Below are 24,514 nucleotides of genomic sequence, written 5' to 3' on the forward strand. Positions count from 1 at the left end.
GGTGGGGCCATCAGTGCAGGTGCGGTGAGAGGACAGGTGGGGGCAGCGCAGGTGCCCTTGAGTCCAGCAGCTGGAGGCCGTTTGTCCAGGAGCCAAGCTAAAGGCCAGGGCTCTGCTGATGGTGAGGTGAGGGTGCAAGACGAGGACTGGGGACAGGCCAGCCCCGACGTCTCCCTCTGCAGGGTCTTGAGGGCTTTGTGGGCCAGGCCAGCTGTGCTGCACACCAGCTGTGTGGCCTTGGGCGGGGGACTCTCCCCGTGCCATGTGCAAGTCGTGCAAGGGCATTGGGCTGGGGGCTGGGGGCTGGGGAGGCTGCAGTTCAGGCGGCGCCAGTCTCGTGCCCACTCGGAGGGAGGGGCGAGTTCTCTAAGGGTCACCATGCAACCTTGTGCTCTTGCAACAGCCTGGGGCTCTCCTGCACTGTGAAATGGGCAGGATCATATCATCTCCCTCCCAGGGACATTGCAGGAATGAAATGAAGCAGAAAAGACCCTGCAGGTGGCGTGGCAGCCAAGGTGGACAGCACATGATACCCAGTGGGACGAGAAGGGCCTCTTCCCCAGCTGCAGGTCGGAGTTGAGTAAAGGGATGCCCAGGCCTGGATATTCTGGAAAACCACTCTAGAAAACCCATCCCCTAGGAATGGGCAGGCAGGGAAGCATGAGGACACTGCTGACCCACGCCTGGCCTTGCCCTTCCTACAACAGCCAGCTCCAGGCTTGGCTTCCCCAACTGTTTCCCTTGCTGGTGACTGCCCTCTTGGTCTGTCCAGTGCTGTGACATGACCTGGGGCCAAAGAGCTGCGTCACCAGGGGCAACAGGGCCCCAAGTGAGCCAAAGAGGGAAAGGGAACGTCCGTCATTCCACAGTCCAGCCTTGGATCAGCTGTGCTCTGCTGTGTGACCTGGGGCAAGCCCTTCACCACTCTGAACCCCGTCTCTATCTGGACCAGAGACTCACCTCCACCGTTGCTACTTAATAAATGTCTTCCTCTCCCCTTCAGCCCCCTGTGCTGGGTATTCTGCCCTGCTTCCCAACTCTGAGACCCCACTTCTCAGTCAGCTGCTCAGCAAACAGGCCTCTAGTCTCTAGATTTGATGTTCATGAGGCCAGTTTTCCATCTGCATAATGGGAATGTTGATTCTGCGATGATGAGTGAGGATGGGCTCTGATGTTCATGACAACCATGAGGAAGGGGCTAGAATGGGCCTCTTTTTACAGGTGGAGAAACGAGGCTCAGAGAGGCGAGGGGGCTGGCCTGGGGCGACTCAGCACGTGAGAGCTAGGACTGGGACCAGCCTGAGTCCATCTGTCAGTGCCTCCAGGCCTTGGGACGTGGGGCTGGATGGCAGAGAGGGTGACTGGCTGAGGCTGTCACCTGGCTGTCCACTCCTACCAGAAACAACAGGCGAGGAAAGGCCAAGGCCAGAATGCGTCATGTGGGCTGTCCTGACCCACTCAGTGGCCTGGGCTGTTGGGCTCTTCTAAGGGCAGGACTGTAGTGGCCACCATGTCACCCTGTTTTGGGAGCTCCCTGCAGACTGATCTCTCACCCATTAGCCCCATTGTCCAGATAATGAAAGTGAGGCTCAGAGAGGGTATGGGTCTCACACAAGGTCACACAGCAAGTAAGCATTGTGGGCAGGATTCTCTCAAGTGCTTGGACCCGAGGTCTGCAGCATACCCCTCCCTCAGACCCTTCTGCGGTCATAATGATGAGAGGGAGGAGAGCAGCCGCCTCCTCCATGCTGGGCACGTGATTTGTCCTTGCCTCTGCCTCTCCGCTGTCCAGGGCTGGCCCTTCCTGCAGCATCTTTGGTGCTCTAACCAGATGCCAGGTGCGGTGCCTTCCTGTACAGATTCAGAATCCCACAGGTTTAACACTGCACAAATCTGCCATATCTGCCACCCTGCTGGAAGGCTCGGTGGCCCCCACCTCCAACCCCTGCCAGTGCATCCTCCACCCCCAGCCAGGGGGGCTCCCCTCTCCACCCTCCCCGCTCCCCAGCTATGTGCCCCAGCCCTGCCCTCATTCCATTTTAGCCCTGGTCACACTGTCCTTCTCTTCCAGCCCTCAGCCTGGGCAGTGGCTGTCCTCTCTGCCTGCGACCTTCCTGAGCTCCCGCGTGGCTCCAGGGGCCCCCACCCTTCCCTCACTACTTCCATCTCTCTGATTCCTGGCACGGGTCTGGCGTTAGGTGGGTGCACGGGAAACGAGTGGGAACTTCATTTTACCCCAAGGAGGACCAGGACAGACACAGCCTGGGGCTTCCCAGAGGGCTGCTGGAGGGTTTGTGGAGCTCCCAGCCCCAGCCCCAGCCCCAGCCCCAGCCCTGACCCCTGGCTCAGGCCAACAGCAGCAAATATTTACATTTGCAAAGTAAATTCCCAGGAAGGGAGCTAGGCTGGGTCAGGGGAGGCTGTGCCCATGTGGCCTGTGGTCAGTGGATCCAGCAGACCTCGGGCAAGGGTCATGAAGGAGCAAGCCCCTTGGAGAGGAAGTCAGAAATGGAGCCCGGGGAAACCCCCCAACTTCTCACACCCCGTTCCCAGCTGAGGATGAGATTTGAATCCCGTGCCCTGCCCTCCCATCCCCCACCCTGCTCCTGCTGTGTGGACCACCAGCCTCTCATCTCTGGGCCTCAGTGTTCTCATGAGGATCCTTTGAGAAGGGGCATGAGACACTGGGCAGAGGGAAGGACGGATGCTTATAGGGGCACAGGGCTAGAGACTGCAGATGGCTTTGTGGAGGTCAAGTTGGAGTGATGAGAGCTTTGGTGGGGGGTGGTCTTTGGCGGGTTCCCTGGTCTGTCTGGGAAGGCTTCCTGGAGGAGGTGACATGGGAGCAGCAACTGTGGGGTTGGGAGTGGGGGGCAGCGTGTGTGTGTGTGGGAGGGGATGGCCAGGACTTCCCAGGTGGTGGGAAGTGGCCCACAGGGTCCCAGAATGGAGCCGGGGTTTGTGGTCCTAGGACTAACTGGGAGCTCCTTGGAGGGCAAGGTTGAGGGTGGGGAGGGACCCTAGAGGGAGGACTACCAGGCCAGGGTGAAGGGGGCTCTCAGCCACTGGGTCCTGCTCCAGGGGCCCCGACTCAACACCGCTGGGAGGGCTGTGACATTTTTGTCCCTTAGGAGACCTCCCCCAGCCCTAGGCTTTTCCCCTACTGGAATTTTGTGCGGTATTGGACCATTTAGGTTCAGCCCCTAAAGTATTTCTATCTGTTTATCAGAATTTGGGGGAGTTTGGGGATTTTTGTGAATCCTGAATCCAGGATTCAGCTTTTCTGTGGTCTTTTTGACAGTTTTTGTTATTTCTTTAAACTTTTTTTTCTTGTTTATAAAATTTGAACTCGCAATTTCTTTGCACTGCTGGTCAGGCCATGTTTTCATTAGTTTTTCTAGTTCTCTCTGGTTCCCAGCGAAATGTCCCAAAGCAAATGGGTTGAAAAAGAATTTCCAACCACAAGTTCACAAATTAATAACTCAGGGACACCCCATTGTGACGTTAGAACACTTATACTCATTTTCAACCGTTGTGTCTGCTGTCCACATTATTTTGCCTTTAATTTTGTTTGCTTGTTTTAAATTCATTTTCTGCCAATGATTCATGCATTCATCAACAAAAGGTTTATTGAGGCCTCTGAGGCCCTACTGCGCGCCGGGCACTTTTCCCAGTCGAGGGAAATATGGCCGAGGTCCCTGCCTGGTGGGGCTCCTGTTCCAGCCAGGGGGGCGGAAGACCAGACTGGGGAGCTGGCACAGCACATGCATGTCGGGGGTGCAGAGTGCCGTGGAAAAAGGACAGCGGGGCGGGCAGGGCGGATGCTCCGCCAAACTTCATCTCAGAGAAAACCCCAACTTCCACGGGGCTGGAGGGACAGCCGCTTGCTTCGTTTGGTCAGCTTCCTGAAAAGAGCCACCAAATGGCCTTTTACATCTTCACTTGGGAGCAGAGAGGATGGGGCCGGGCTTCTCAGGAGCCAGCATTCCTGACGGGCGCCGGGCCACCCTGTCCCTGCCCAGTGGGACTTAGGGACTGACTCCGGGTGCCAGGCGGCCCAGGAGAAAGGAGGCTGGGCCGGAACTCCTGGGTTCCAATCCAGGCTCCAGCCTTCATCACCTGGGCTCCTAGTCACTTCACTGCCTTGTTTCCCTGAAGGGAAATATTTATATTCACTCATCCACTTACTTGATCATGAGGGACACAGGAGTGGTGATACCGAACTGGTCAGTGCCTCAGTTTCCTGATCTGTAAAGCGGAGGTGACACTAGCACTCACTCATGGAGCTTTGTGAGTTAAGGCTGTGTATGAGACGTGCTCAGGATGGACTGGGCCCAGAGCAAGCGCTAAACAAGCATTGGCTGCTACTATTATTATTATCCACCTTGTGGGATCGGGCTGGGCCCCGAGGAGCACTGGCACCAGGCATGGCTCCCGGTGGCATAGCACCCCCAACACACACCGTCCCCCCCCCCTGTCCTGGGCTGCCAACCCACTGCCTCCGTCCCAGCTGAGATTTACTCCCTGCGAGGGGGCAGGTCGCAGGCCCCTAGGGAGGGGGTGCTGGGGCTGCGGGCCCAGCCTGAACGAAGGACCCGTGGTGGGACCCCGAGAGGGCCTGGCAGCCTCCCCTCTGGGGGCTGGCCAGAGGGACCCGTCTGGTTTGAGTTCCCGGCGCCTCTCTCTCCCTGCACTAAGCCACAGGCTGGCTCTGAGCTGCCAGGCCCATGCCTTATTTGGGCCTTGTCTCCCCCCAGGCGACACTTCGTGGCCTTAAAAGGCAGGCCTGGGGGGGGTGCAGAGGGGGGGCAATTGTCACTGCTGGCTTCAGAGCCTCTCCAGCTGCGCCCCCCACCCCTGGCTTGGCTAGCCCAAGCCTCCAGCTGTGGAGAAAGCCAGGCTTCCAAAGCCTGACCAGCCAGGGCGGCCTTCTCCTCACAGGGGTGGTGGCAGGGGTGGGCTCTGGGAATGGCCCCCCACCCCCGTGCCCTCCCAGGCAGCCAGCCTCCCTCTGGTTTTCATTTAAAACCAGGGCTGGATCCACTTCGGTGTCTTCTTACCCAAGTGGACCAGAGAGAGGGTGGACGTGGCTGCGGTACTGAGTGCCTACTGCGTGTCAGGCCCTGCGTGTGCACAGTGGGCCCTTTGCACATATCGCCGTCCTTAGGCGTCATGCCAAATGGAGGCATAGAGGCCTTCTGACCCCTTGTAGAGATGTTCAGAGAAGGCAAGTCACATGGGTCAGCAAGTGGCGGGGTGGGGTCCCAACCTTGCATCTCCTCTCTCTAAGCTCTTAACCCACGCAGCTGGCTAGGGTTGCTTGGGAAGCCCCCACCCACTGCCAGCCCCTCTCCCAGGCCCATCAGGTTGACAGCCATGTTCCAGCTCAGCCCAGCTCATGCTGTGTGACCCAGGTAAACTGCCCCACCTCTCTGGGCCTCTGTCTCCCTCTGCACTAAGGGGAATAGGGATCCCTGCTGCAGCTACAGTGGCCGGTGGGAGAGTGGGGGTGGACAAAATGAAGCGTCACAGCCAGCAGGGTGCTTATCCTCACTGTCCCTCAGTTTCAGGCTCCTCTGGCTTCGTGGAGCCCGGGTGGCCGGGCAGTGCCATGCGGCGGATGGCACTTCGGCCCACAGCCTTCTCAGGTGGGTCCTGGCGCAGCTGATTGGGGTCCCTCTGGACTAGGGGAGACCTGGAAGGGCTGGTGGTGACCGTCCTAAAAGCCATCTGGGCCCAGCAGTGGAGGGTCAGGGACAGCACCCTGCCCTGGTCCACACCAGGCTGGAAAGAAAACTTTGAGGGGGAGGAAGAGGAAGGGCCCTCAAGGGGAGTCCGACCTGGGCCCAGGCACCCCGAGACACAGGACCCCCAGAATCTTTCAGACACTGATGGAGCTTTCTATTGTCAATGTGTTTAAACCTCACAGCGTACCCCCACCCCAGGAAGGCATCATTGTCCCCACTTTAAAGAGGGGGAAGCTGAGGGTCTGAGAGGGGACGTGCCCTTCCCAAGGCCCCACATCCAGGAAGGGGCAGTGCTGGGACTTGACCCCTGGCTTTGTGCCTATCATTCCACCCTCGCTGTGAGCTCAGCATCCCCAGGTGTGAATGGGGGTGACACTGATCCTAACATGCAGGGTCGTGGTAGGAACCAGAGAGATGAGCTTGTGGAGGGCCTGGCTGGTGCCTGGCATTCTTACAAATAACTTAGGGGTATCGCTGAGGAGGCCAGGAGAGCTGGATGGTGGTTCTGGAGGAGGGTCAGAGGGTGGCACCTAGGCCACCCCAGTCTGGACTGTGATGTGCGGTCCCCAAAGCCAGCAAGCCGAGGCCAGCCCTGCCCAGGTGGGAAGCAACAGGCTTTCCCACCCTGGCTTCTGGAAAAGGGGTCCCTGGGATGAGGAGGCTGCCAGGAGTTGATCCCATCCCTGGTCCTGGTCTGGGAGAAACAGTCCTCTCTGCGCACCATAGCCAAAGACCCCTGCAGGACATGGCCCACCCTAGACAGGCTGTGGCTCTGTAGCCTCTTCCCTGCGATGGGCTGTCTTATGGGTTGGGTCATCAGGTATCTGTCCTCTCCCTCCATCCTGCGCCCAGGGGCTGAGGGGCTCCAAGCGGAACCCAGGAGCCCCGGCCCAGCCTCCTCCCTCCCCATAGGTTGTCTCAACTGCAGCAAAGTGTCGGAGCTGACGGAGCGGCTAAAGGTGCTGGAGGCCAAGGTGGGTGAGCGGCGTTCCTGCCAGGAGGCACCTCCCTCCCGTTGGTTCCTATCTCGCTTTTTCAGCCTCCCCTCCAGGGAAGCCTGCTCACAGCCAGACAGCCTGGCCTGCTCTTCCTCCAGGCGCCCCATCCCCATCCCAACCAGAGACGCATGGCTGGGTCCCCTCCGTGCCCTGTCCTCCCCAAAATGCCATCTTCCCTGTCATCTATTGTACTTCTCAAATTATTTCCAGATGAAAAGTTCTTAACAATTCAAATGCAAGACATTCTATGTTTAGAAACACGAAAAACTCAGAACCATGAAAAACCTGCCAGAAAATCACTGACAGCAGTCAATCACCTGTGCCCTGAGAGAGAGCGATTATCAACATTTAAGCATCTTTTCTTCCAGATTTTCTAAACACATAGAGGCATTTATACTTCGTCTGCAGATCCATTTCTCTATCATTCCCTCCTCTGGGAATTTATCTTAAGGAGATTAGATGTGAAGGTGTTTACTAAAGTGTTAACTATTAAGAGGGAAATTTGAAAACCAAACAACGGAAGGGGTGTTTGCATAATGAGGGAGTGTGGCACCCTGGAATACTAGACAGCTATTAGCAACACCTCTGTTTTCTAACGTGAAAAGATGTCCCTGAGGTATCTATTAGTTGGAAGAACCAAACTTGTAAGCAACATGTGCTAGAAGCCCCATTATAAGGTATGAGCACCCCGGGAACACCCCACCCCACTCCCCAAGCTCCCTCCCAGGGGCAGTTGGCATGAGGGGCAACTCAGTCTCAGATCTAGGGGGTGGTTCTCAGTTCTGGGTCTTCCCGAGAGTTTCAACTTCTCCCTGGACCCCCACGGTTCCCCACCCCGGTCAGCGGGCATTCATAATCCTCAGTCAGCTGCTCAGGGGCCACCACCCTCCTCTCCCCCACACTGGGTCCAAAGTGGTTTTATCCACACCTCGGGGCCTCTGTTTCATGTCAGACCCTCTCAAATTTCCCTTCAAATGTAAAAAATTCTTCCAGCCTGTGGTGCTTTAACAGATCAAGAGAAGTTTCATATTACTTATGCATATAAATGCATATAAATATACTTGTTCACATGCCAGGTAAGCATAGGAAAAAACCACATGGCCCAGCAAACATGAGGACAGTCACAGAACTCAACGTGGGTGGCCATGATGGTGGTGATGACTTTCCTACAACGAATGTGATGAATTGTGCAGTTTGAAAACCACAGTCACTTCGGAGGAAGTTCTGGGCCCCTGTGAGCCTGGGTCTCCACTCCAGGCTGGGTTCTGCTGGCTACGTGGGCCTCCTGCCCCTCAAGTGGGGGCCCCTCCCCTGGCCTGTCCCTGGTGAGACCCTGGTACCCACCCCATCCCTATCGTCCTCTTCCTCCACAGGTGGCGGTGCTGACTGCCACCGAGCGGGCAGTGCCCCCAACCCCAGCTGCCCCCGAGGACCCCGCCCCGCTCTGGGGCTCCCCAGCTGCCCAGGGCAGCCCTGGGGATGGAGGCTTCCGAGGTGAGTGGGCCAGTGTGGAACACAGTCCCACAGGGGAATGAGTTCGGGGAGTGAGGTTCCAGCCCCCTCCCTGCTGCTGACTCCCAGCTTGACCCCTTGTGGGCCTAAGGGGTTGTCTCCTGAGCACTGGAGTCCTGGTGGAACTGGGGGCAGGAACGCTGGTGACACTGCCTTCCCCACCCCAGGGCTCCCGGGAGCCAGAGAAAACGCGAGGGCCCCGCTGCTCCCTGGAGATGGTAGGTGCTGGCTGAGGGCGGGCCCGGGGTGGGCAGGAGCAAGGCCGGGGCTGCGGACCTGATGAACCTTCTCCCCCAGATCGAGCTGGTGCCCGGGGGCTTCCTGGGCCCACTGGCCCGAAGGGAGACCCTGGCAGCCGGGGCCCGATGGGCATGAGAGGCCCACCAGGTGAGTGCCCAAAGCCCTGCCCCCTCCAGCTCCCCTGGCCGCCCCCACAGGTGACCCAGACTGGGGCCTTCCTTCCCCGACCCTGCCACAGTCAGCCGTAGCCTGGGCCCCTTCTGCTCCCTTGTCTCTCAGCTTACCAGCCCTCCAAGGGCCCCCTCTCCTGCCTGGGCTCCCCAGACTCTCTTTTGCATCCCCCGGCCTGTCCTCCCTGGGCACCTATCCCCAGGGGCTGGGTCAGACCAGACCCTGACCTCCTGCGGCTCACAGACTGGGGAGGCTAGGGAGGCTGGGCCTAGGCAGAGGAGAAACAGCGTCCACCCCATGTGACCAGGGTTCTTATGGGGGTGTTGCCAGTATGGGAGTCCCAGGGAAGGAAGCCCAGACCCAGCCTCCCTGGGGGGGTGGGGGGGCTTCCAGGGGGAGTGACATCTTAGATGAGGCCTCAGGCACACGCCAGGCAGCGCAAAGGGAGGGCTGATAGAGGACGCAACTCATGCAAAAGCCTGGAAGGGAGAGAGGAGAATATTCTGGAAATCAACATCTGCTAAGCACTTACCGTATACCAAATGTCCACTGTCCTGGAGCCCCAGGAGAGGGCTGTGTTCATCCCCCGCATAGATGGCCAGGAAGTCAGAGCCAGGACCTGCCCTGGCCTGTGGCCTCTGGAGCCCTCATGTGCCTGCTGCCCTAGGCCACCTGGTCCCCGTCTCCTTGCAGCCTCCCTGGGCCACTGTGCCTTCTGCACACCCACCAGACCCCCTGGTTTCATTGCAGGTCTGCAGGGCCCCCCAGGGAGCCCTGGCCAGGCTGGAGCTGTGGGCGCCCCTGGAGAGAGGGGACCTCCAGGCCCCCCGGGGCCTCCAGGGCCTCCTGGCCCCCCAGCCCCTGTTGGACCACCCTATGCCCGGATCTCCCAGCATGGTGAGTCCCTCGGGGTCACAGCAGGTTGAGGTGGAGGTGGAGTGGGGCTGGCATGACTGTCTACCAGACACCTCCTGTATACCAGGCTTGCCCTTGGGCTGCATGTCATCTAATCCTCTGATGGGCGCTCCCTGATGAGGAAAACCAAGGCCCAGAGAGGGGACGTCACACAGTCAGGACACGGGGGTGGGGGTGGGGGCCGGCTTCAAATCCATGCCGCCTCAAGAGCTTGTGCTGGGAACCACCAGCATCCAGCCCTCCCACCAAGCCTTGGAGCTGTCCAGGGTGCAGCCCTCAGAGCACCAGGAAGCTCTAGGCCTGGCCACGGGACGGGAGCCCTGAATGCCGAAGGCCACAGCCTTGTCCTTGTGCTTAGAGAGGCCCAGCCCCTTCACCCAGCTGGGCCCTGAGGGCATCCTTCACCTTCTCCGAAGCCTGACCTACATGCCTGCTGCCAGGGGTCAGGGCTTTGAGTGCCAGGTTCAACCGCATCTGCAACACATCTTTGGTGCATGGCCAGGCACCATTCATTCATCCTCCCATTCATCCTCCCACTCGGAGCCTCAGCTTCCCCATCTGTACGATGGGGACAGTGACCGTGCGGGCCTCCCAGGGCTCTGTGACACCATGCACAGCAGCTTGGCACAAAGTAGGTGCCATAAAATGGTAGCTTTAATTATTGTCCCCATTTAGACATGTGACAGGCTCAGCAAGGGAGAGTTCTGCTCAATGTCACCAGCTAGATTCTGGCAGAGTTAGAACCCAGGCCTCCCTGCCTCCTGGTCCAGCATGGCCGACAGTCCCCCCACTCCCCTTCCATCCACCTTGGAGCAGGTGTCTGGTGGCCCCAGCCACGCTGCAGGCTGTCCCACAGGGCAGGAGTGGCAGGTTAAAACTGACTGCCCCCTCCTCCTGGCCAGCCCAGCCCTGCTCAGCCATCACCTTTCCTCCCCCAGGGGAACCATTCCTGTCCAACACCTTCACTGAGACCAGCAGCCACTGGCCCCAGGGACCGGCTGGCCCCCCAGGGCCCATGGGTAAGTTGAGTCCAGGTCTAGGGTGCGGGGCAGGGCTGAGGGATGGCAGAGAGACCGGGGCTGGCCGGCAGGAGGGAGCTGGTGGTGGACTTTCTGGCATTGTACTGTTTTGATCCTGAGGACATCCTGTCTTATTCCAGGTCCTCCTGGACCTCCTGGTCCCATGGGCATCCCTGGGAGTCCTGGACACATGGTGAGTATGTCTCCAAGTACTCCATCCATCTGTCCATCCATCTACCCACCCACCCAACCCACCAATCTATTCACATGGTTACCCACCCACCCATCTATCCATCATCCATTCATCCATCCTTTCATTCATTCATTCAAGCATTTATGGAGCACTTAATATACAGACTACTTTTCATAAATCTTCTTATTCAATCCATGTAACAAGAAGCAAGTATTGTTATCACCTAAGGCCAAGAAAGGTGGAGATTCTTGCTGTTGTGCTGGGGCCAGCACGTGGCAGCTTCCCCACTGTGTGCTGGGCATTGGGTGTGTGGTGAAGGACCCAGGGGTCCAAGCCAAGCTGGGGCTCCCTCCCATACCTCCCTGTCCCCTGAGTCCCTGCCCACTCTACCTGGCCCCAGCGCAAGGCTGAGGTCCTGTCTTGTTGCTCAGGGACCTCCAGGCCCCTCTGGACCCAAAGGAATCTCTGGCCACCCAGGAGAGAAGGGCGAGAGAGTGAGTATTGAGGTGGCTCTGGGTGGGGGATTCTGGGGGCTCCTGGGGGCCCTGGGTCAGACCCTCTGACAGCTGACTCCATTCCTCTCCTCTCCTGTACAGGGACTGCGTGGGGAGCCCGGCCCTCAAGGCTCCATGGGGCAGCGGGTAAGTGATGTTGCCCAGCCTGGATCCCACAGGCCCAGACCCCTGCTCTGGCTCCATCCCCTGTGGCCAGAGCCCCTGACCTTCCCTGTCTGGTCCAGGTCCTATCTGGCCCATCTCCTTTCTTGCCCCCTGTCTCAGGGTCCCATCAGCCTCTTAGAATCAGGCCTCTCCGTCTCCTTCACTCCTGCTCTGTGTCTCTGTACCTGTTTCTCTTTCTCTGTCATTACCTCTGTCTGCATCTCTCTGACTCTTATTTCCCTCTCCATCGCTCCAGCTAAGATTGTAGATTGGCTATTTCTCCCTTTACTTTGGTCAGTTTTTGCTTCATGTACTTTCAAACTCTGTTATTAGGTGCATACATATTCAAGATTGTAATGTCTTCTTGGTCCTTTTATCTTTGTGAGGTGGATAGCTTTCCCTCTGAAAATAATTTTTGTCTTGAATTCTACTTTGTTTAATATTAAAACAGCCACACCTGTGGCTGTGGGGAGGGTTATAGCTCAGTGGTAGAGCACATGCTTAGAATGCATGAGGTCCTGGGTTCAATCCTCGGTACCTCCATTAAAATAAATAAATAAATAAATAGCCACACCAGCTTTCTTACACTTTGTTTTGCATGGCATATCTTTTTCAGTCCTTTTGCTTTTGAGTCGTCGGTTTTTCCTTTTTCTGGGGTGGGGGAGGTAATTAGGTTTATTATTTATTTTTAGAGGAGGTACTGGGGATTGAACCCAGGACCTTGTGTGTGCTAAGCATGCGGTCTGCCACTGAGCTATACCCTCCCCCACAAGTCTTTCCATTTAAAGTGCCTCTTGTCAAAAAAAAAAAAAAAAAAAAAAGACACATGCTTGAATCTTACTTAAAAAAAAAACAACAGTTGAGTTCATTTACATTTAATGGTATGTATCGTTACTGATATGGTTCCCTGTAAGTCAGCCATCTTGCTATTTCTGTTCTATTTACCCCAATCTCTCCTCTATTTCTTTTTTTCTTCTTCTTTTCCTGCCTTCTTTTGGATTGAGAATTGTTGACAATTCTGTGTTCTCTCCACAACGACCTTTTAGCTACACCTCTTTCTGTTAGTTTTTCCATGGTTGCTCTAAGGGTAACAACACACATCCTTGGCTTAGCATCATTTACTTGAATTATTATTTGCTTGAATTATTATTATTGTATAAGTAAGATTGTCACAACTCTGTAGTTCATCCCCTTCTGTCCTTGTGCTACTGCTGTCTTATATTTTACTTCTGCATTTGTTATAAACCCTCAGCACCTTGTTATTGCTTTAAACAGCCAGGTGACTTTTAAAGAAGTATTTTAAAAAAACAACAAAGAAAAATAGTCTTTTACCTCGAATGATGCAGTTATCATTTCTGATACTCTATACCTTCCTTAGGTCCAGATTTCCATATAGTATCATCCCTCTTCAGCCTAAAGAACATCCTTTAGCCTTTCTTGTAGCACGAGTCTGCTGGCAACAGATCCTTACTGCTTTTGTTTATCTAAAGCTGGGTTTAACCTTCATCTTTGGAAGATGTTTTCACTGGATATAAAATGATAGGTTGGCAGTTTTCTCCTTCTTTGTTACTTTCAAGATGTTGTTCCGGGGTCTCTGGCTCACGTAGACAGTTACAGTTTCTCATGAGAGACTGGCTGTCATACTTATTGTTCTTCCCTTGTACCTAATGTGTCTGTTCTGCTTTTTTCAGTCTTTTTTTCACTTTGCTTTTCAGTTCTAGAAGTTTCTATCATCATATTCTCAAGCTCAGAGATTCTTTCCTCAGCCATGTCTGGTCTCCTAATAAGTCCTTCAAAGGCATTCTTCATTCTGTTAACACACTTTTTATCTCTTGTATTTCTTTTCCTTTTAAATATATATGCAAAATATTTTAAAGTGAAAACTCTAATAATATTAAATCTTACACCCATGTGTCCAGTAAACAAGCTAAAGAAATAGAAATAGAATCTTTTTTTTTTTTTTTTTGCTCTTTTTGGGGGATGGGGAATTGGGTTTATTTATTTACTTTTAGAGACGATGTTGGGGATTGAACCCAGGGCTTTGTGCATGCTAGGCATGTGCTCTACCACTTGAGCTACACCCACCTACCCCCCAAGAAATAGAACCTTATTAGTACCTTTGAAGCCCCCAGGTGCTCCTCCCCTGTCTCTTACCCCTTGAAATGTACCTTAGAGGGAACATGAAATCTTGGCCAGGAAACTGAAGAATTTGTGACCTTAGGTAGAGTTTTCATGATTTTTTCCTGTTCTAGGTTGAACTTCAGGGAGGGGGTGATCTGGGAGATAAATGGCTGAAATTCTGCTGGATTTGTGTTTACAGACCACACCTCTGATACCAGCAAGAAGGGCCTTTGCTAGGGTTAGAGTATTTCTTTCTCTCTTAATGGAGGCACTGGGGATCGAACCCAGGACCCCGTGCATGCTAGGCATGCAGCGTACCACTGAGCTGTACTCACCCTCTGGGTTAGAGAATTTCTTAAGAGGCCTGGGAAGAATCTAATTGCCCTGAGTTAACTGACCTTGTGAAGAGGACCTTCAACTGAATCCCAGCATTTCTCTTTGATACTTAGGATTTCCATCTCTCTGCTTATATGAGCCATCTGCTCTTAAATGTTGTCTGTTTTCTCCGTGAAAGTCCTTAGCATATTAATTGTGGTTGTTTTTTATTTTAAATTCTTGGTCTGAGAATTCCAACATTTGTGGCCTATCTGACTCTGGTTCTGATATTCGGCCTCTTATAACTGTGTTTTTTCCTTGTAATATGCCTTGTAATTTTTTGCTGAAAGGTAGCCATGATGTACTGAGTGAAGGAAACTGCAGTCAAGCAGGCCTTTAGTGACATAGTGGTGAGGGGTTGGGGTGGGGGAGGCAGTGATGTATTGTCGTATGATTAGGTCTCAGGGCTCCGGTGGGCCTGTGCCCCTGGACTGTGAACTCCCCCAGTGCTTCCCAGTTTTGTTTTGGTTTTTATCCCTTAAGTGGGACAAGGTGGCCAGAGGGGGCTGGAGTTGGGATAGTTCCCTCCCCTCAAAGGCTAAAATTGGCTAAAGTTGGGTGTGTCCCTACCCCCACCTCAATTAGGCACCAATAAGACGCCAGCAGGTTAGGCTCTGGTGAAATAGTTTCTCCTGCGGGCCGGCCTTGTTAGGAAGAACAGAATGCTCTGGGGTACTTCAGGGTGGGTCCTCTCCCCTCTCCCATCTTCCTTCTCTCCTCTCCCCTCTCCCTCTGACCAAAGCAGTTGGGGACTTTTCTCCAACGTTCGTAGTGGGACCAGATCGAGCCCCTGGAGGTAAAACTCACAAAAGTGTGAGTCCCCTGCAAAGACTGGGTCCCCCTGGAGGTTTTAACTCTCAGTGTGGTGCACACTGAGCCTCCAGCATTTCGTCATTACATTTAGGTTTCACTGTCGGGCAGTGGGTCCCAGGGAGGTTTCCGGTCCAGTCGGTTGTGACCCGCCTGTCTGTCTCTACAGTTTTGGGGGCAGTGGTTTGCTCTGTGACCTCACGGCTTTGGTTCCTCAAAGAAGAGTTGTTGATTTTTCAGTTTGTTTGGCTTCTTACTTGTTAGGACAGAATGGCGACTTCTGAGCTCTTTATACGCCAAACCAGAAATCTGTTTTGCTTTATTTTTCAATCACATTTGGAAGAAAGCTGGTTGATATATCTTCAAGTGTTTTTTTTTTCTGTTCCTTGTGCTCTCTTCTTTCCTTCTGGGACTCCAGTTACACTTAATTGAGGTTCCCGTGAGTCGTTGAGGCTGTATTGTTTTTTTTTCAAAAAATCTTTTTTGGGGGGAGGGTATAGCTCTGTGGTAGAGTGTGTGCTTAGCATGCACGAGGAGGTCCCGGCTTCAATCCCCAGTACCTCCATTAAAATAAGTAAATAAATAAACCTAATTACCTGCCCATCCCCCCAAAAATCTTCTCTCTGTGCTTCAGTTAGAATTATTGCATTCACCTGTCATCAAGTTACTTGATTCTTTCTTCTGTTAATGGCCCATCTTCAGTTAATCCCAACTGATGAATTTTTTCTTTTCCTTTTTTTTCCCTAACGGAGGTGCTGGGGATTGAACCCAGGACCTCCTGAATGCTAAGTAGGCGCTCTACCCTCCCCATGAATTTTTTATTTCAAGTGTTATCATTTTCATTTCCAGGATTTCTATTTGGTTCTTTTTTTGTTTGTTTTTTACCATGTTTACATCCCTCCTGAAATTCCCCATCTCATCACACATTATATCAATTCCACTAGATTCTTTAACATAAAATTTAACATTCATCATTGATACTTTAAGCTCTGTGTCTGCTAATTCCAGCATCTGGGTTGGCTATGGATCTGTTTCTACTGACTGGTTTTCCTCTTGAGTATAGGTCACGTTTTTCTGCTTCTTCACGTGTCTAATAATTTTGTGTTGCATACTGGACAATTTTAGATGACTTAGTAGGGGGAAATCTTCCTCTGGAAAGTGTTGATTTTTGCTTTAGGGTGTTGCTCAGACTCACTTTGTGACTTTTCACCGACCAGCCAAAGATTAGAGAAGAGTATTTATAGAGTTTGCTCCCCTACGGTGGCTCCCTGCTTGCCAGTATTTCCTCTCAGTTTCCTCCTCCTCTGGCCGTATCAACCCCAACCTCTGACTCCTCGGGCCAATGAGACTAAAGCTTTCCACTTGAGCTGTGTGCCAGGCGGAGGGGGCTGGGGTGAGCCCCTAGAGGAAGAGCCGTAAATACATGGACGTTACCCAGTGCGGTTCCCTTCTTTCAAAGGTCAGGTATTCTTCCGTTTCTGGCTGCTCTTTATCACTTTCCATTGCCATCTGGCAGTTGTTTTTTGCGCTTTTATCTCATGTTAGTCCAAACAGCCACTCTCTTCTCTGTCTCAGCCTCATTAAGCCTCCCTCCCTGGCCTCTGTCCCTCCCACCCCACCCCCGCCGTGTCCCCGCCCACCCCCCAGTCTCTCACTTTGCGTCCTCTCTCTCCCTCCTGCAGGGGGAACCTGGCCCCAAAGGAGACCCTGGTGACAAGAGCCACTGGGTAAGCTCTCGCCCAGCACTGACCTCCCGCTACCTCATCCTGCCCTGGGCACTCAGGAGATTATTTTGGGGTGGGGGCACCCCATCCAAATCCCCTTTGCCACCCGGTCTCCCAGGGAGGAGCCTTGACAGGTCTCAGCCCCAGCCCCCTTCCCTGTCCCATCCGTCCGTCTGTCCCCAGTGGGCAGCGCCGCCTTTATCAGCAGACGCTCCACTCTGTCTCTGTCTTTATCCCTGCCTCTGCCTTCCCTCTGTGGCCTTTCCGGGCCAGGGTGACCCTGCCTGTTCCTCCTGGGCAGTTCGGGCTGACCCAGTCCAGACTGCATCCCCTGCCTCCAGAGCCCCCTCCCAGCGAGGGCTTTGGCTGCTGCTCCCCTGTCTGCAGAAGAAGGGGAAACATGAAAACAATATCCACAGAGAAGGATGGGACAGGAGGCCTTAGGAAAGCCGTGGAGCACAGGAAGGGAGGGGCAGAAATGCTGAGGTACACAGGAGCTCTTTGGTAAAAGGGACAGGGGAACTAGACACCACCAGACACATAGGAAACCCATGAATCATAGGAAGGGAGGCCTAGAAACCACCATGTACACATTGTATGTGGTACATGGGGTCAGAAGACCTGGATGCACTATACTCAGAGGACCTACAATTAACATGAGGTCCTAGACACCATCACACGCATAGGAAAGACATTAGAAGTGGGAGGATCGGCCTAGAAGCTGTCGTACGCATGGCAGAACCATGGAAAATGAAGACGAGGGGATCTAGAAACCACTGTACACAAAAGCAGCCCAGGAAGAATGGGAAGGGAGGCCTAGAAACTCACATACAATGGAGTAAGTGGGAAAGGGAACCTAGAAACCTTCACAATCATGAGAGAGTTGTACTGAATGAATTTCAGGGCCTAGAAATCTCCCCATCCAGGAGACACATGGGGGAGGACCAAAAGCCCCACAAGGCAGGGACCTGGAAACCACTGCTGACACAGGAGACATCTGGAAAATGGCTGGGATGGTGGCAGACGGGAGAGACAACTGGGACGTTCTTTTGGAGGCTGGTTTGTGCCTCCCCGTCCCCCCACCCCTCTCCCCGGTGCAGTCTGGCTGGGCTGCCCTGCTTCCTGGCAGGCACTAGTTAATGAAGACATGGGAAGCACCCAGCGCCTGCCCTGCCCTCCCTCTCTGCTCCTGACTGTGGGGTCAGTGACGGATTCAGCCGTGGGAGCCCCCCACCCTGCATGAGCCCTCCCCCATGTCTCTCCATGACTTCTGGGGCCCTGCTACCTCTCTGGCAAGCCTCTTCCAGCCCCTCGCAGCCACCCCGCTCCCTCACCCCCCTCCACCCACTACGCGCTCCAGAGCCTCTTAAGCATCCTGCCAGCACGGGCGGGCATGAACAGGAGTGGGGGTCAGCCAGCCCTCTGCCTCCCCCAGGCCCCTTCACTGGCCTCTGCCAGAGACCCTTGGTTTGGAAACATTTTTCACCCAGCCCAGGGGAGGTGGGAGAGGTGAGATGAAGGCTGAATTAGGCTGAGCAGCTCCATCTGGGACCCCATGCAGAACAGATGCCTGAACTCTCCCAGAACAGGCCTCAAACTCAGGACCACCTGTGGGAGGGGGCCCCCCAAGAGGTAGCAGGGCCCCTGCGCATCCACCTGCCTCCCCCTCACCCATTCTCCTGCCCCTGCTTGCTGCCCGCCTGGGATGGGACCCGCTGGCCTGGGGGCTGCATGAGGCTTTGGGGGCTGGGGGACCAGCTCTGTTGGGGGCAGGTGGGGATGAGGTTCATGTGGGTAAGGGCCCTGACGGCTCCTATACACAAATCCACCTACCAACCCCCACTAAGTGAAGCTTTTGGAGCTATTGATCTGGCTGTGACTCAGCAGTGACACCCAGTGGTTATGAGGATGCACTGCAGGCACTGCCTCGGAGTGACAGGGCTGAGCTGGCCCATCTACACCAAAGCTTCTACCCCTTACTTAGGAAAAACTGAGGCCCAACTCCGTAAAGCGACTTATTGCAGAACTGGAGCTGAAGCCCAGGCTTTGCAGGTCCCAGGACTGGAGGAGCCAGCTAACTTTCCCCAAGCACCTCCTTGATAGGTGCCAGGCCCCAGGCTAGGCACTGTGGACATAGATGTATTTTGGACATAGTCCCCACTCTCAGGATGGTCACAGTGGGGTGGGGGGAAAACAGACCAGTACCAGCAGTGACAGGACAGGGGGAGCTCAGCTGTGATGTGGGAGGATTTAGCATCTTCCTGGATGAGGAGACCCAGGCTAAAGCCTGAAAGGTGCACTAACCAGACAAAGGGTATGCAGGCAGAGGAGTGGGAACATCACATGCAAGGGTCCTGGGGCACGAGTGAGCCTGGTTGTGATTGAAGAGCTGCAAATACTTGCCGTGGCAGAGTGTGTCAGGCAAGGGGTGATACAGAGGTCAAAGGGGCTTTTAGCACATAAGAGGCCATATTGAGGAATTTGAACTTTGTTTTATGGACAGTGGGGAGTCATTGAAATATTTATAAGTAGAGGAATGAAGTGATCACATTTTTGTTTGCAAAAGATCCCTCTGATTGCCGTGTGGAGAACGGATGGGAGAAGGGAGCAATGTGGTAGCCGAAAGAGAGACTAGGCTGGAGGCTGTCACGGTCATCCTGCAAGAGACTCTGGGGGCTGGAACCGGGAGGGGGGACAGTGAGGATGGACAGATGTCAGTGAAGCTAAGAAACACTTGGGTGCTAGCCTGGCTGTGAGGGGGAGCGAGAAGTTAAGGGAGATGTTTACCATAGTAAAAGAGCCAGGAGATGCAGCCTGCTGAGTTTTGTCCATGGAAAATGGGAAACGTCTGTGTGACAGCCAAGTGGGGTGTCCAGCAGGCCCTGGACACTCAGGCCATGCTGGGAGGGGACTGGGGTGTCACCAGTGCAAACAGCAGGCCACTCACCAGAATTTTTTAAAATTTTTCCCCTAGATTTTTATTTTAAAAAATTTCAAGCAGAAAAGCTGTCCCCTTCTTCTAGACTGATCAATTATTAGTACTTTGCCACATTTGCTCTAACTGTATATATTTACAGCCCTTTTTCTAATCCACTTGAAAGTAATTTGCAAACCTCATCCACATCTCCAATAACACGTCAGTGTGTCTTGAAAGAATATGGGCCTTCTCCCAAAGAACCACAATACCACTGTCACAACCTCAGCAAGCTGACATTAATTCATTGAAGTGACGCCTCTTAATATACAGCTTATGTATCCATTTTACCAGTTGTCCCCAAAATGTGTTTTGTAGCTGGTTTTCAAAAAAAAATCAAGATTCATGTATTGCCTTTGGTTGCCACAAATTTCTGTCTAGTCTCTTTCAATCTAGAACAGGCCCCCTGCCTTTTTCTTCTTTTTCTTGTCTTTGTCTTTTTGTGACTATCCCACTGTCTAGATTTGTCTGATTGTTCCCTGGTGATGAGATGCAGGTTCAATACCCTTGGCCAGCGCACTGGTGGGAGATGTGGTGCCCTCTGACTGCATCTGCTCAGGAGGCTCGTGATGTCAGCTTGTCCCACTGTCCATGCCAGCAGTGGCTTAATGTAATTTGTGGAGCCCATCCATTTTTAGATGGAGGTAATGCTTAAAGAGAGATTACTTTAGGGTGCAGCCCTTGGTGACCCTGTGACCCCCCAGGCTCGATGGCCAGTTGGTGGCCTGAGGGTAGCCCCATCCACGTGACGTGGACAGAACACCTGGATCATAACGGACAGTCCCAGCATGGCCTCAGTGGGCTCACTTAGAACACACTGGGTTGTTTGATGTTTTTGTGGGAACAGCAACCTTGAAGGTAGTGATTGTACCAAGATGTATATTATACAGCATCCCTTCATTTAACCTGTACTAAGTAAAGGACTGTGAGAGAGACGCCCAGATCTGTCAGGGCTGGAATAGTTTACTTGCCACCCTGGTGCTCTGTCGGAATTAAGAGCTCTACGCTCTGGAATAGCTTCAGTCTGGACTAGGGAAGAGGAAGGAGTGAGGGGCTGTGGAGTTTTGGCAAGACCATGGACTGGGTGCTGGGGAAGGAAAGGACAGATTGGGAGGGAGTGAAGGTGAGGGCCAGCTGTGGTCCCTGGCCAGAGCCCTAGGCAGCAGCTGGCACCACTTGAGAAAGGAGACTCCCAGAGCAGGGAGGCCAGGGGGTGGTGGCCTGTGGGCTACTGCCGCATTGCTGGGTGTGGATGCTGGAGACTCAGCTGAGAAGAGAGGGCGGGGCTGAGGCCAGGGCACAAGGAGGAGCAGTGTAGGGACCTGGAGTAGTCACAGCTCAGGGAGGTGTGAGCCCAGAGGCTGTGGAGGGGGCACCTGGGCCTGAACTTCAGCTTTGCCAGCATTTAAAGCATAGCTTCCCAACAGAGAAGCCCTCAAACATTTTGTAATTTTACTCGTATGTTCGTTTTGAAGTGAATGGGAAGGATGTTGGTAAATAGCCTGATCCCATTGATGGAATTAATTAGGATGAGACAAACGTATATATAAGGCAAAATTGGGTCAATTTAAAGAATATTAGGTAAACAAAAGTATAAGTGGCCCAGGGATGTGGCAAGGATCATGCAGATGATGTGAGAACAACTGGTTTCAGGCAACAGAGCTGGGGGAGGGGTCAGGGCAGGTTCTGGGGCAGGGGAAGGCGGCGCTGCCCTGCAGACTGGCCTCCTTTGCCCCCAGTGCAGCAGGATTTGCAGAGTTATGGGGAGAGAGCAGCCAGCTGGGTGGGATCTTACCGGGGGCTGCTTCCGCCTGCCTTATCCCCCTCCCATCCTCCCCTGGCCTTGTCCCTGCTGTCCGTGGGCCCTGGGCTGCGGCAGTTGGTGCGGGGCTGCAGGTGCATGTCCAGGGCGGGGCATGGGCCACCAAGAAGCTTTGCAGGGCCCCTCCCCTGCCCCCTTCACGGCTGCATCTGTCTCTTTCCTCCACAGGGGGAGGGGTTGCACCAACTACGCGAGGCTTTGAAGATTTTAGCTGAAAGGGTTTTAATCTTGGAAACAATGATTGGGCTCTACGGTGAGTAGAGACAGACAGACGGACAGACAGCCCAGCCCCCGCCTGCCAGCCTTCCCCAGTCAAGAGGCTGGAGAATGGACCTGCCCCAGGCAGGTGGGGGCCTGAGAGGCCAAGACCACCCCTCCCTCAATGACTGACTGGTCCCTCATCCACAGGTGAACGGAGGCCCTAGCAACCCGGGCCCCTACCCCTACGGTCAGACCCGGGCCTCTGGGCATTGTGCGTAATGTGGTTTCCAGGCCTGCAGCGGAACCAGTGGTGACAGATTCTGAGTCTGAAAGGAATTATGGGCAATGGAGCCAAACTCTAGAGCAGCAGGGGACTATGGGTAACAGCCAGACTGCAGCAGTGCAGGGGATTGTGGGTAATAAAGTCAGAGCCCAGGCCCAGCGGAGAATTATGGGTAATGGACCCAAGACTCCAGTGAGGCTTTGGCTGTAGAGAAATCATGGGGAACAGAGCCAGTGTGCACATCCACAGGACAACAGGACATGGGGCTAGACTCCAGAAGTGCAGGGGGCTGTGGGTGACAGAGCCAGGCTCGGGCCCCAGGAGACTCTGGGGAATGTACCACCCATCAGTTCCGACCCCAGAGGCTCTCACTGAGCAGGCTCTCCTGGCCCCAGTGTTCCCCTTTAGTGGGCTGAGACCCTTCCCCAGGCATTCACCTACCAGTTCATCACCCATCTGGTCACTTGAGGAGCCAGGCCAGTCCCATCCCCACTTAGAAGGAGAGACCAGGGTCTCAACAGAGATTTGCCCAGGCTCCTGCCTAGGAGCCCTGCCCCCGCCCTTGGCTCCCCGGCCCAGACCCCGGAGGCCGGACTCGCACCGTCTGCTCTTCTCGATCTCCCATCAGGCTCCTAGCTTACAGAGCTTCCTGCAGCAGCAGGCTCAGCTGGAGCTCCTGGCCAGACGGGTCACCCTGCTGGAAGCCATCATCTGGCCAGGTAACGGCAGGGCGGGCAGGCAGGGGCAGCCCCTTCCAGGAAGGGCCTGGGGGACACAGAAGGCACCTTCCAATGCTGGACCCATGCTAGCAGACCCTTGCTCTTAGCCCTTCCATCCAGCCTGCAGACAGTGCCTGGCAACAGAGAAGGCTCCAGTAACTAGTTCTTGAGTGAATGAGCACAGGCTCCAACAGATAACAGTCCTGGTCTCGTGGAGCTTAGGGTGCTGGCAAGGGAGCCCTGGAACTGGCTGTTAAACCTATGGTGAGGAATATCACAGGCAGCCACGAAAGCACAGAAGTGCTCCTAACATAGATGGGGAGATGGCAGAGGGCATCTAGGGAGGGCTTCCTGGAGGGGGAAGTGTCTAAGAGGAGACCTGAAATGCAAGGACCAGGGACAGTGAACAGGCAGAGGAACAGCATGGACAAAAGCCAAGAGGCCAGAGAGAACCTAGAGGGATTGTTCCGTGAGGTTGCCGAGGGGTGAGAACAGGCTAGAAGATCTGGCAGGGCCCTGTTTGAGGTCTTCAAAGGTAGGTTGGGGACGCACAGAAGGTTAGACACTACCTGGCTGTCACAGTGGGGCTCAGGAGGTCTCTGCATTAAACTGGAGCCTGTGGCTGGCCCTGGAGAGAACCAGGGATTGGCGGCCCTCGGGGCTGAGCCCCATTCCTCAGCTACCCACGAAGAGACCCCAACAGCTGCCCTTCTCCCACTTCCAGCTGCCCCATCTCACAGCCCAGTCCTAGCACATCAGTGCACATTGGCTTCAGACATCATGCCCAACCTCGCGTCTGTTTTATAGATGGGGAAACTGAGGCCCTAAGCAGGAAGGAGAACCAAGGTTAGAGCCAAGCCTCATTCATTCAGCAGAACTGTAGGGTGTACCTACAGCATGCCAGGTCTGGGCAGGTGCTGAGGCAGATCTCAGAGTCCCTGCCTGGGGGAGCTGCCCATTGAGTGGGGGATCCCCAACACCTCTAGAGATGAGGGCCATGGGGTACAGGAGCGCCAAAGGGTGTGTGAGCAGAGAAGCCTTCCTGGAAGATGGAGCCCGTGTTAAGTTATGAATGATCCCTACGAGTGTGCCAGGAGGAGGTGGGAAAGGCAGCCCTTAGAGCCCCATGTGGGCAAAGGCCTGGAGGCTGGAAGGTGTGTGGGGTCTTGCTTCCAAAACTCCTCTCCCCAGGCCACGTGGCTTCCCTAACTTCTGAAAGTGTCACCATCTCCCATACCTCCTTCCCTCTCACAGAAGAGGGACCAGGGACCAAATCCCAGGCTCTCAGCTCCTTTTCAGGTGTCCCCCACCTCCCTTCTCAGGAGGATGTGGCCTTGGATCTGTATCCCACCCGCCTTCAGCCAGCTCTGTCTCCGGCAGCCTGGGGAGGAAGTACCAGGCTCCTGGGAAGGCTCAGGCTCAGTGTGGCCATGAGCCTGAAAGAGCGGCCCCGCGAGCCAGTATGGGTTGTGGGCCTAGAAGGGGCTGTGTGGGAGGAGAGGAGCAGAGGTGGTGGGACCTCCCTCATTGGCCCATCATACACAACAGGTGCTAAGGGAAGACCCAGATGGGGCTCATGTTTAGATTCTAGTCAATAATGATAATAGTTATCAGCTGTCATACACCCAGCCCACGTGGGCTGGGGGATTTACATCAACTGTCTCCAGTCATTGCAACAAGCTTTCTAGGTGGGTGATACCATGTGCACTTCACAGATGAAGAAACAGGTTCGGAGGGCTAGTGTGACTCCCCCAGGGACACAGGGATAGTGATGGTGAGGTCGGGGGTCTGCCCTAGGTCTGTCCTCTAAAGTGCTGGCTCTTTGGGCTCCATCAGCAAGGGTTCACTGACCCCTCTGCTCTGCTCAGCACTGAGTGGGGCCCAGGCAGGGGAGACCAAGGGCCTATATCTGATCCTGTCAGAACACCATCTCATGACCCACTCACAGTGACCAGACCTGCAGTAGACCGGGTTGAAAGCACACCAATCAAGTGACCGTAGTGATCCAGGATTTACTGTGGAAACCACTCT

At 54.5% G+C, this 24,514-nt stretch overlaps 1 protein-coding gene and 1 non-coding gene across 11 annotated transcripts in view; both read left to right on the forward strand.

Moving 5' to 3' along the window:
* Window positions 1–24,514, forward strand: part of EMID1 (EMI domain containing 1) — a 34,674-nt gene that overhangs the window by 8,169 nt on the left and 1,991 nt on the right. For 2 of the 10 annotated variants that reach the window (XM_074356212.1, XM_010951296.3), the window contains 12 exons: window positions 5,565–5,648; window positions 6,660–6,721; window positions 8,119–8,239; window positions 8,425–8,475; window positions 8,555–8,644; window positions 9,419–9,565; window positions 10,522–10,602; window positions 10,743–10,795; window positions 11,227–11,289; window positions 11,392–11,436; window positions 16,443–16,487; window positions 22,393–22,483. In XM_074356212.1, the coding sequence (XP_074212313.1) occupies window positions 5,565–5,648; window positions 6,660–6,721; window positions 8,119–8,239; window positions 8,425–8,475; window positions 8,555–8,644; window positions 9,419–9,565; window positions 10,522–10,602; window positions 10,743–10,795; window positions 11,227–11,289; window positions 11,392–11,436; window positions 16,443–16,487; window positions 22,393–22,483 (933 nt within the window). The other 8 variants (XM_074356213.1, XM_010951297.3, XM_074356210.1 and 5 more) reach the window with 6 other exon arrangements.
* TRNAS-AGA (transfer RNA serine (anticodon AGA)) lies at window positions 11,924–11,997 on the forward strand. The gene has a single exon. It is a non-coding gene; the product is annotated as a tRNA-Ser (tRNA).

This window comes from Camelus bactrianus, chromosome 32 (genome assembly GCF_048773025.1).
Source record: "Camelus bactrianus isolate YW-2024 breed Bactrian camel chromosome 32, ASM4877302v1, whole genome shotgun sequence".
In the NCBI taxonomy this organism is placed as follows: domain Eukaryota; kingdom Metazoa; phylum Chordata; class Mammalia; order Artiodactyla; family Camelidae; genus Camelus; species Camelus bactrianus.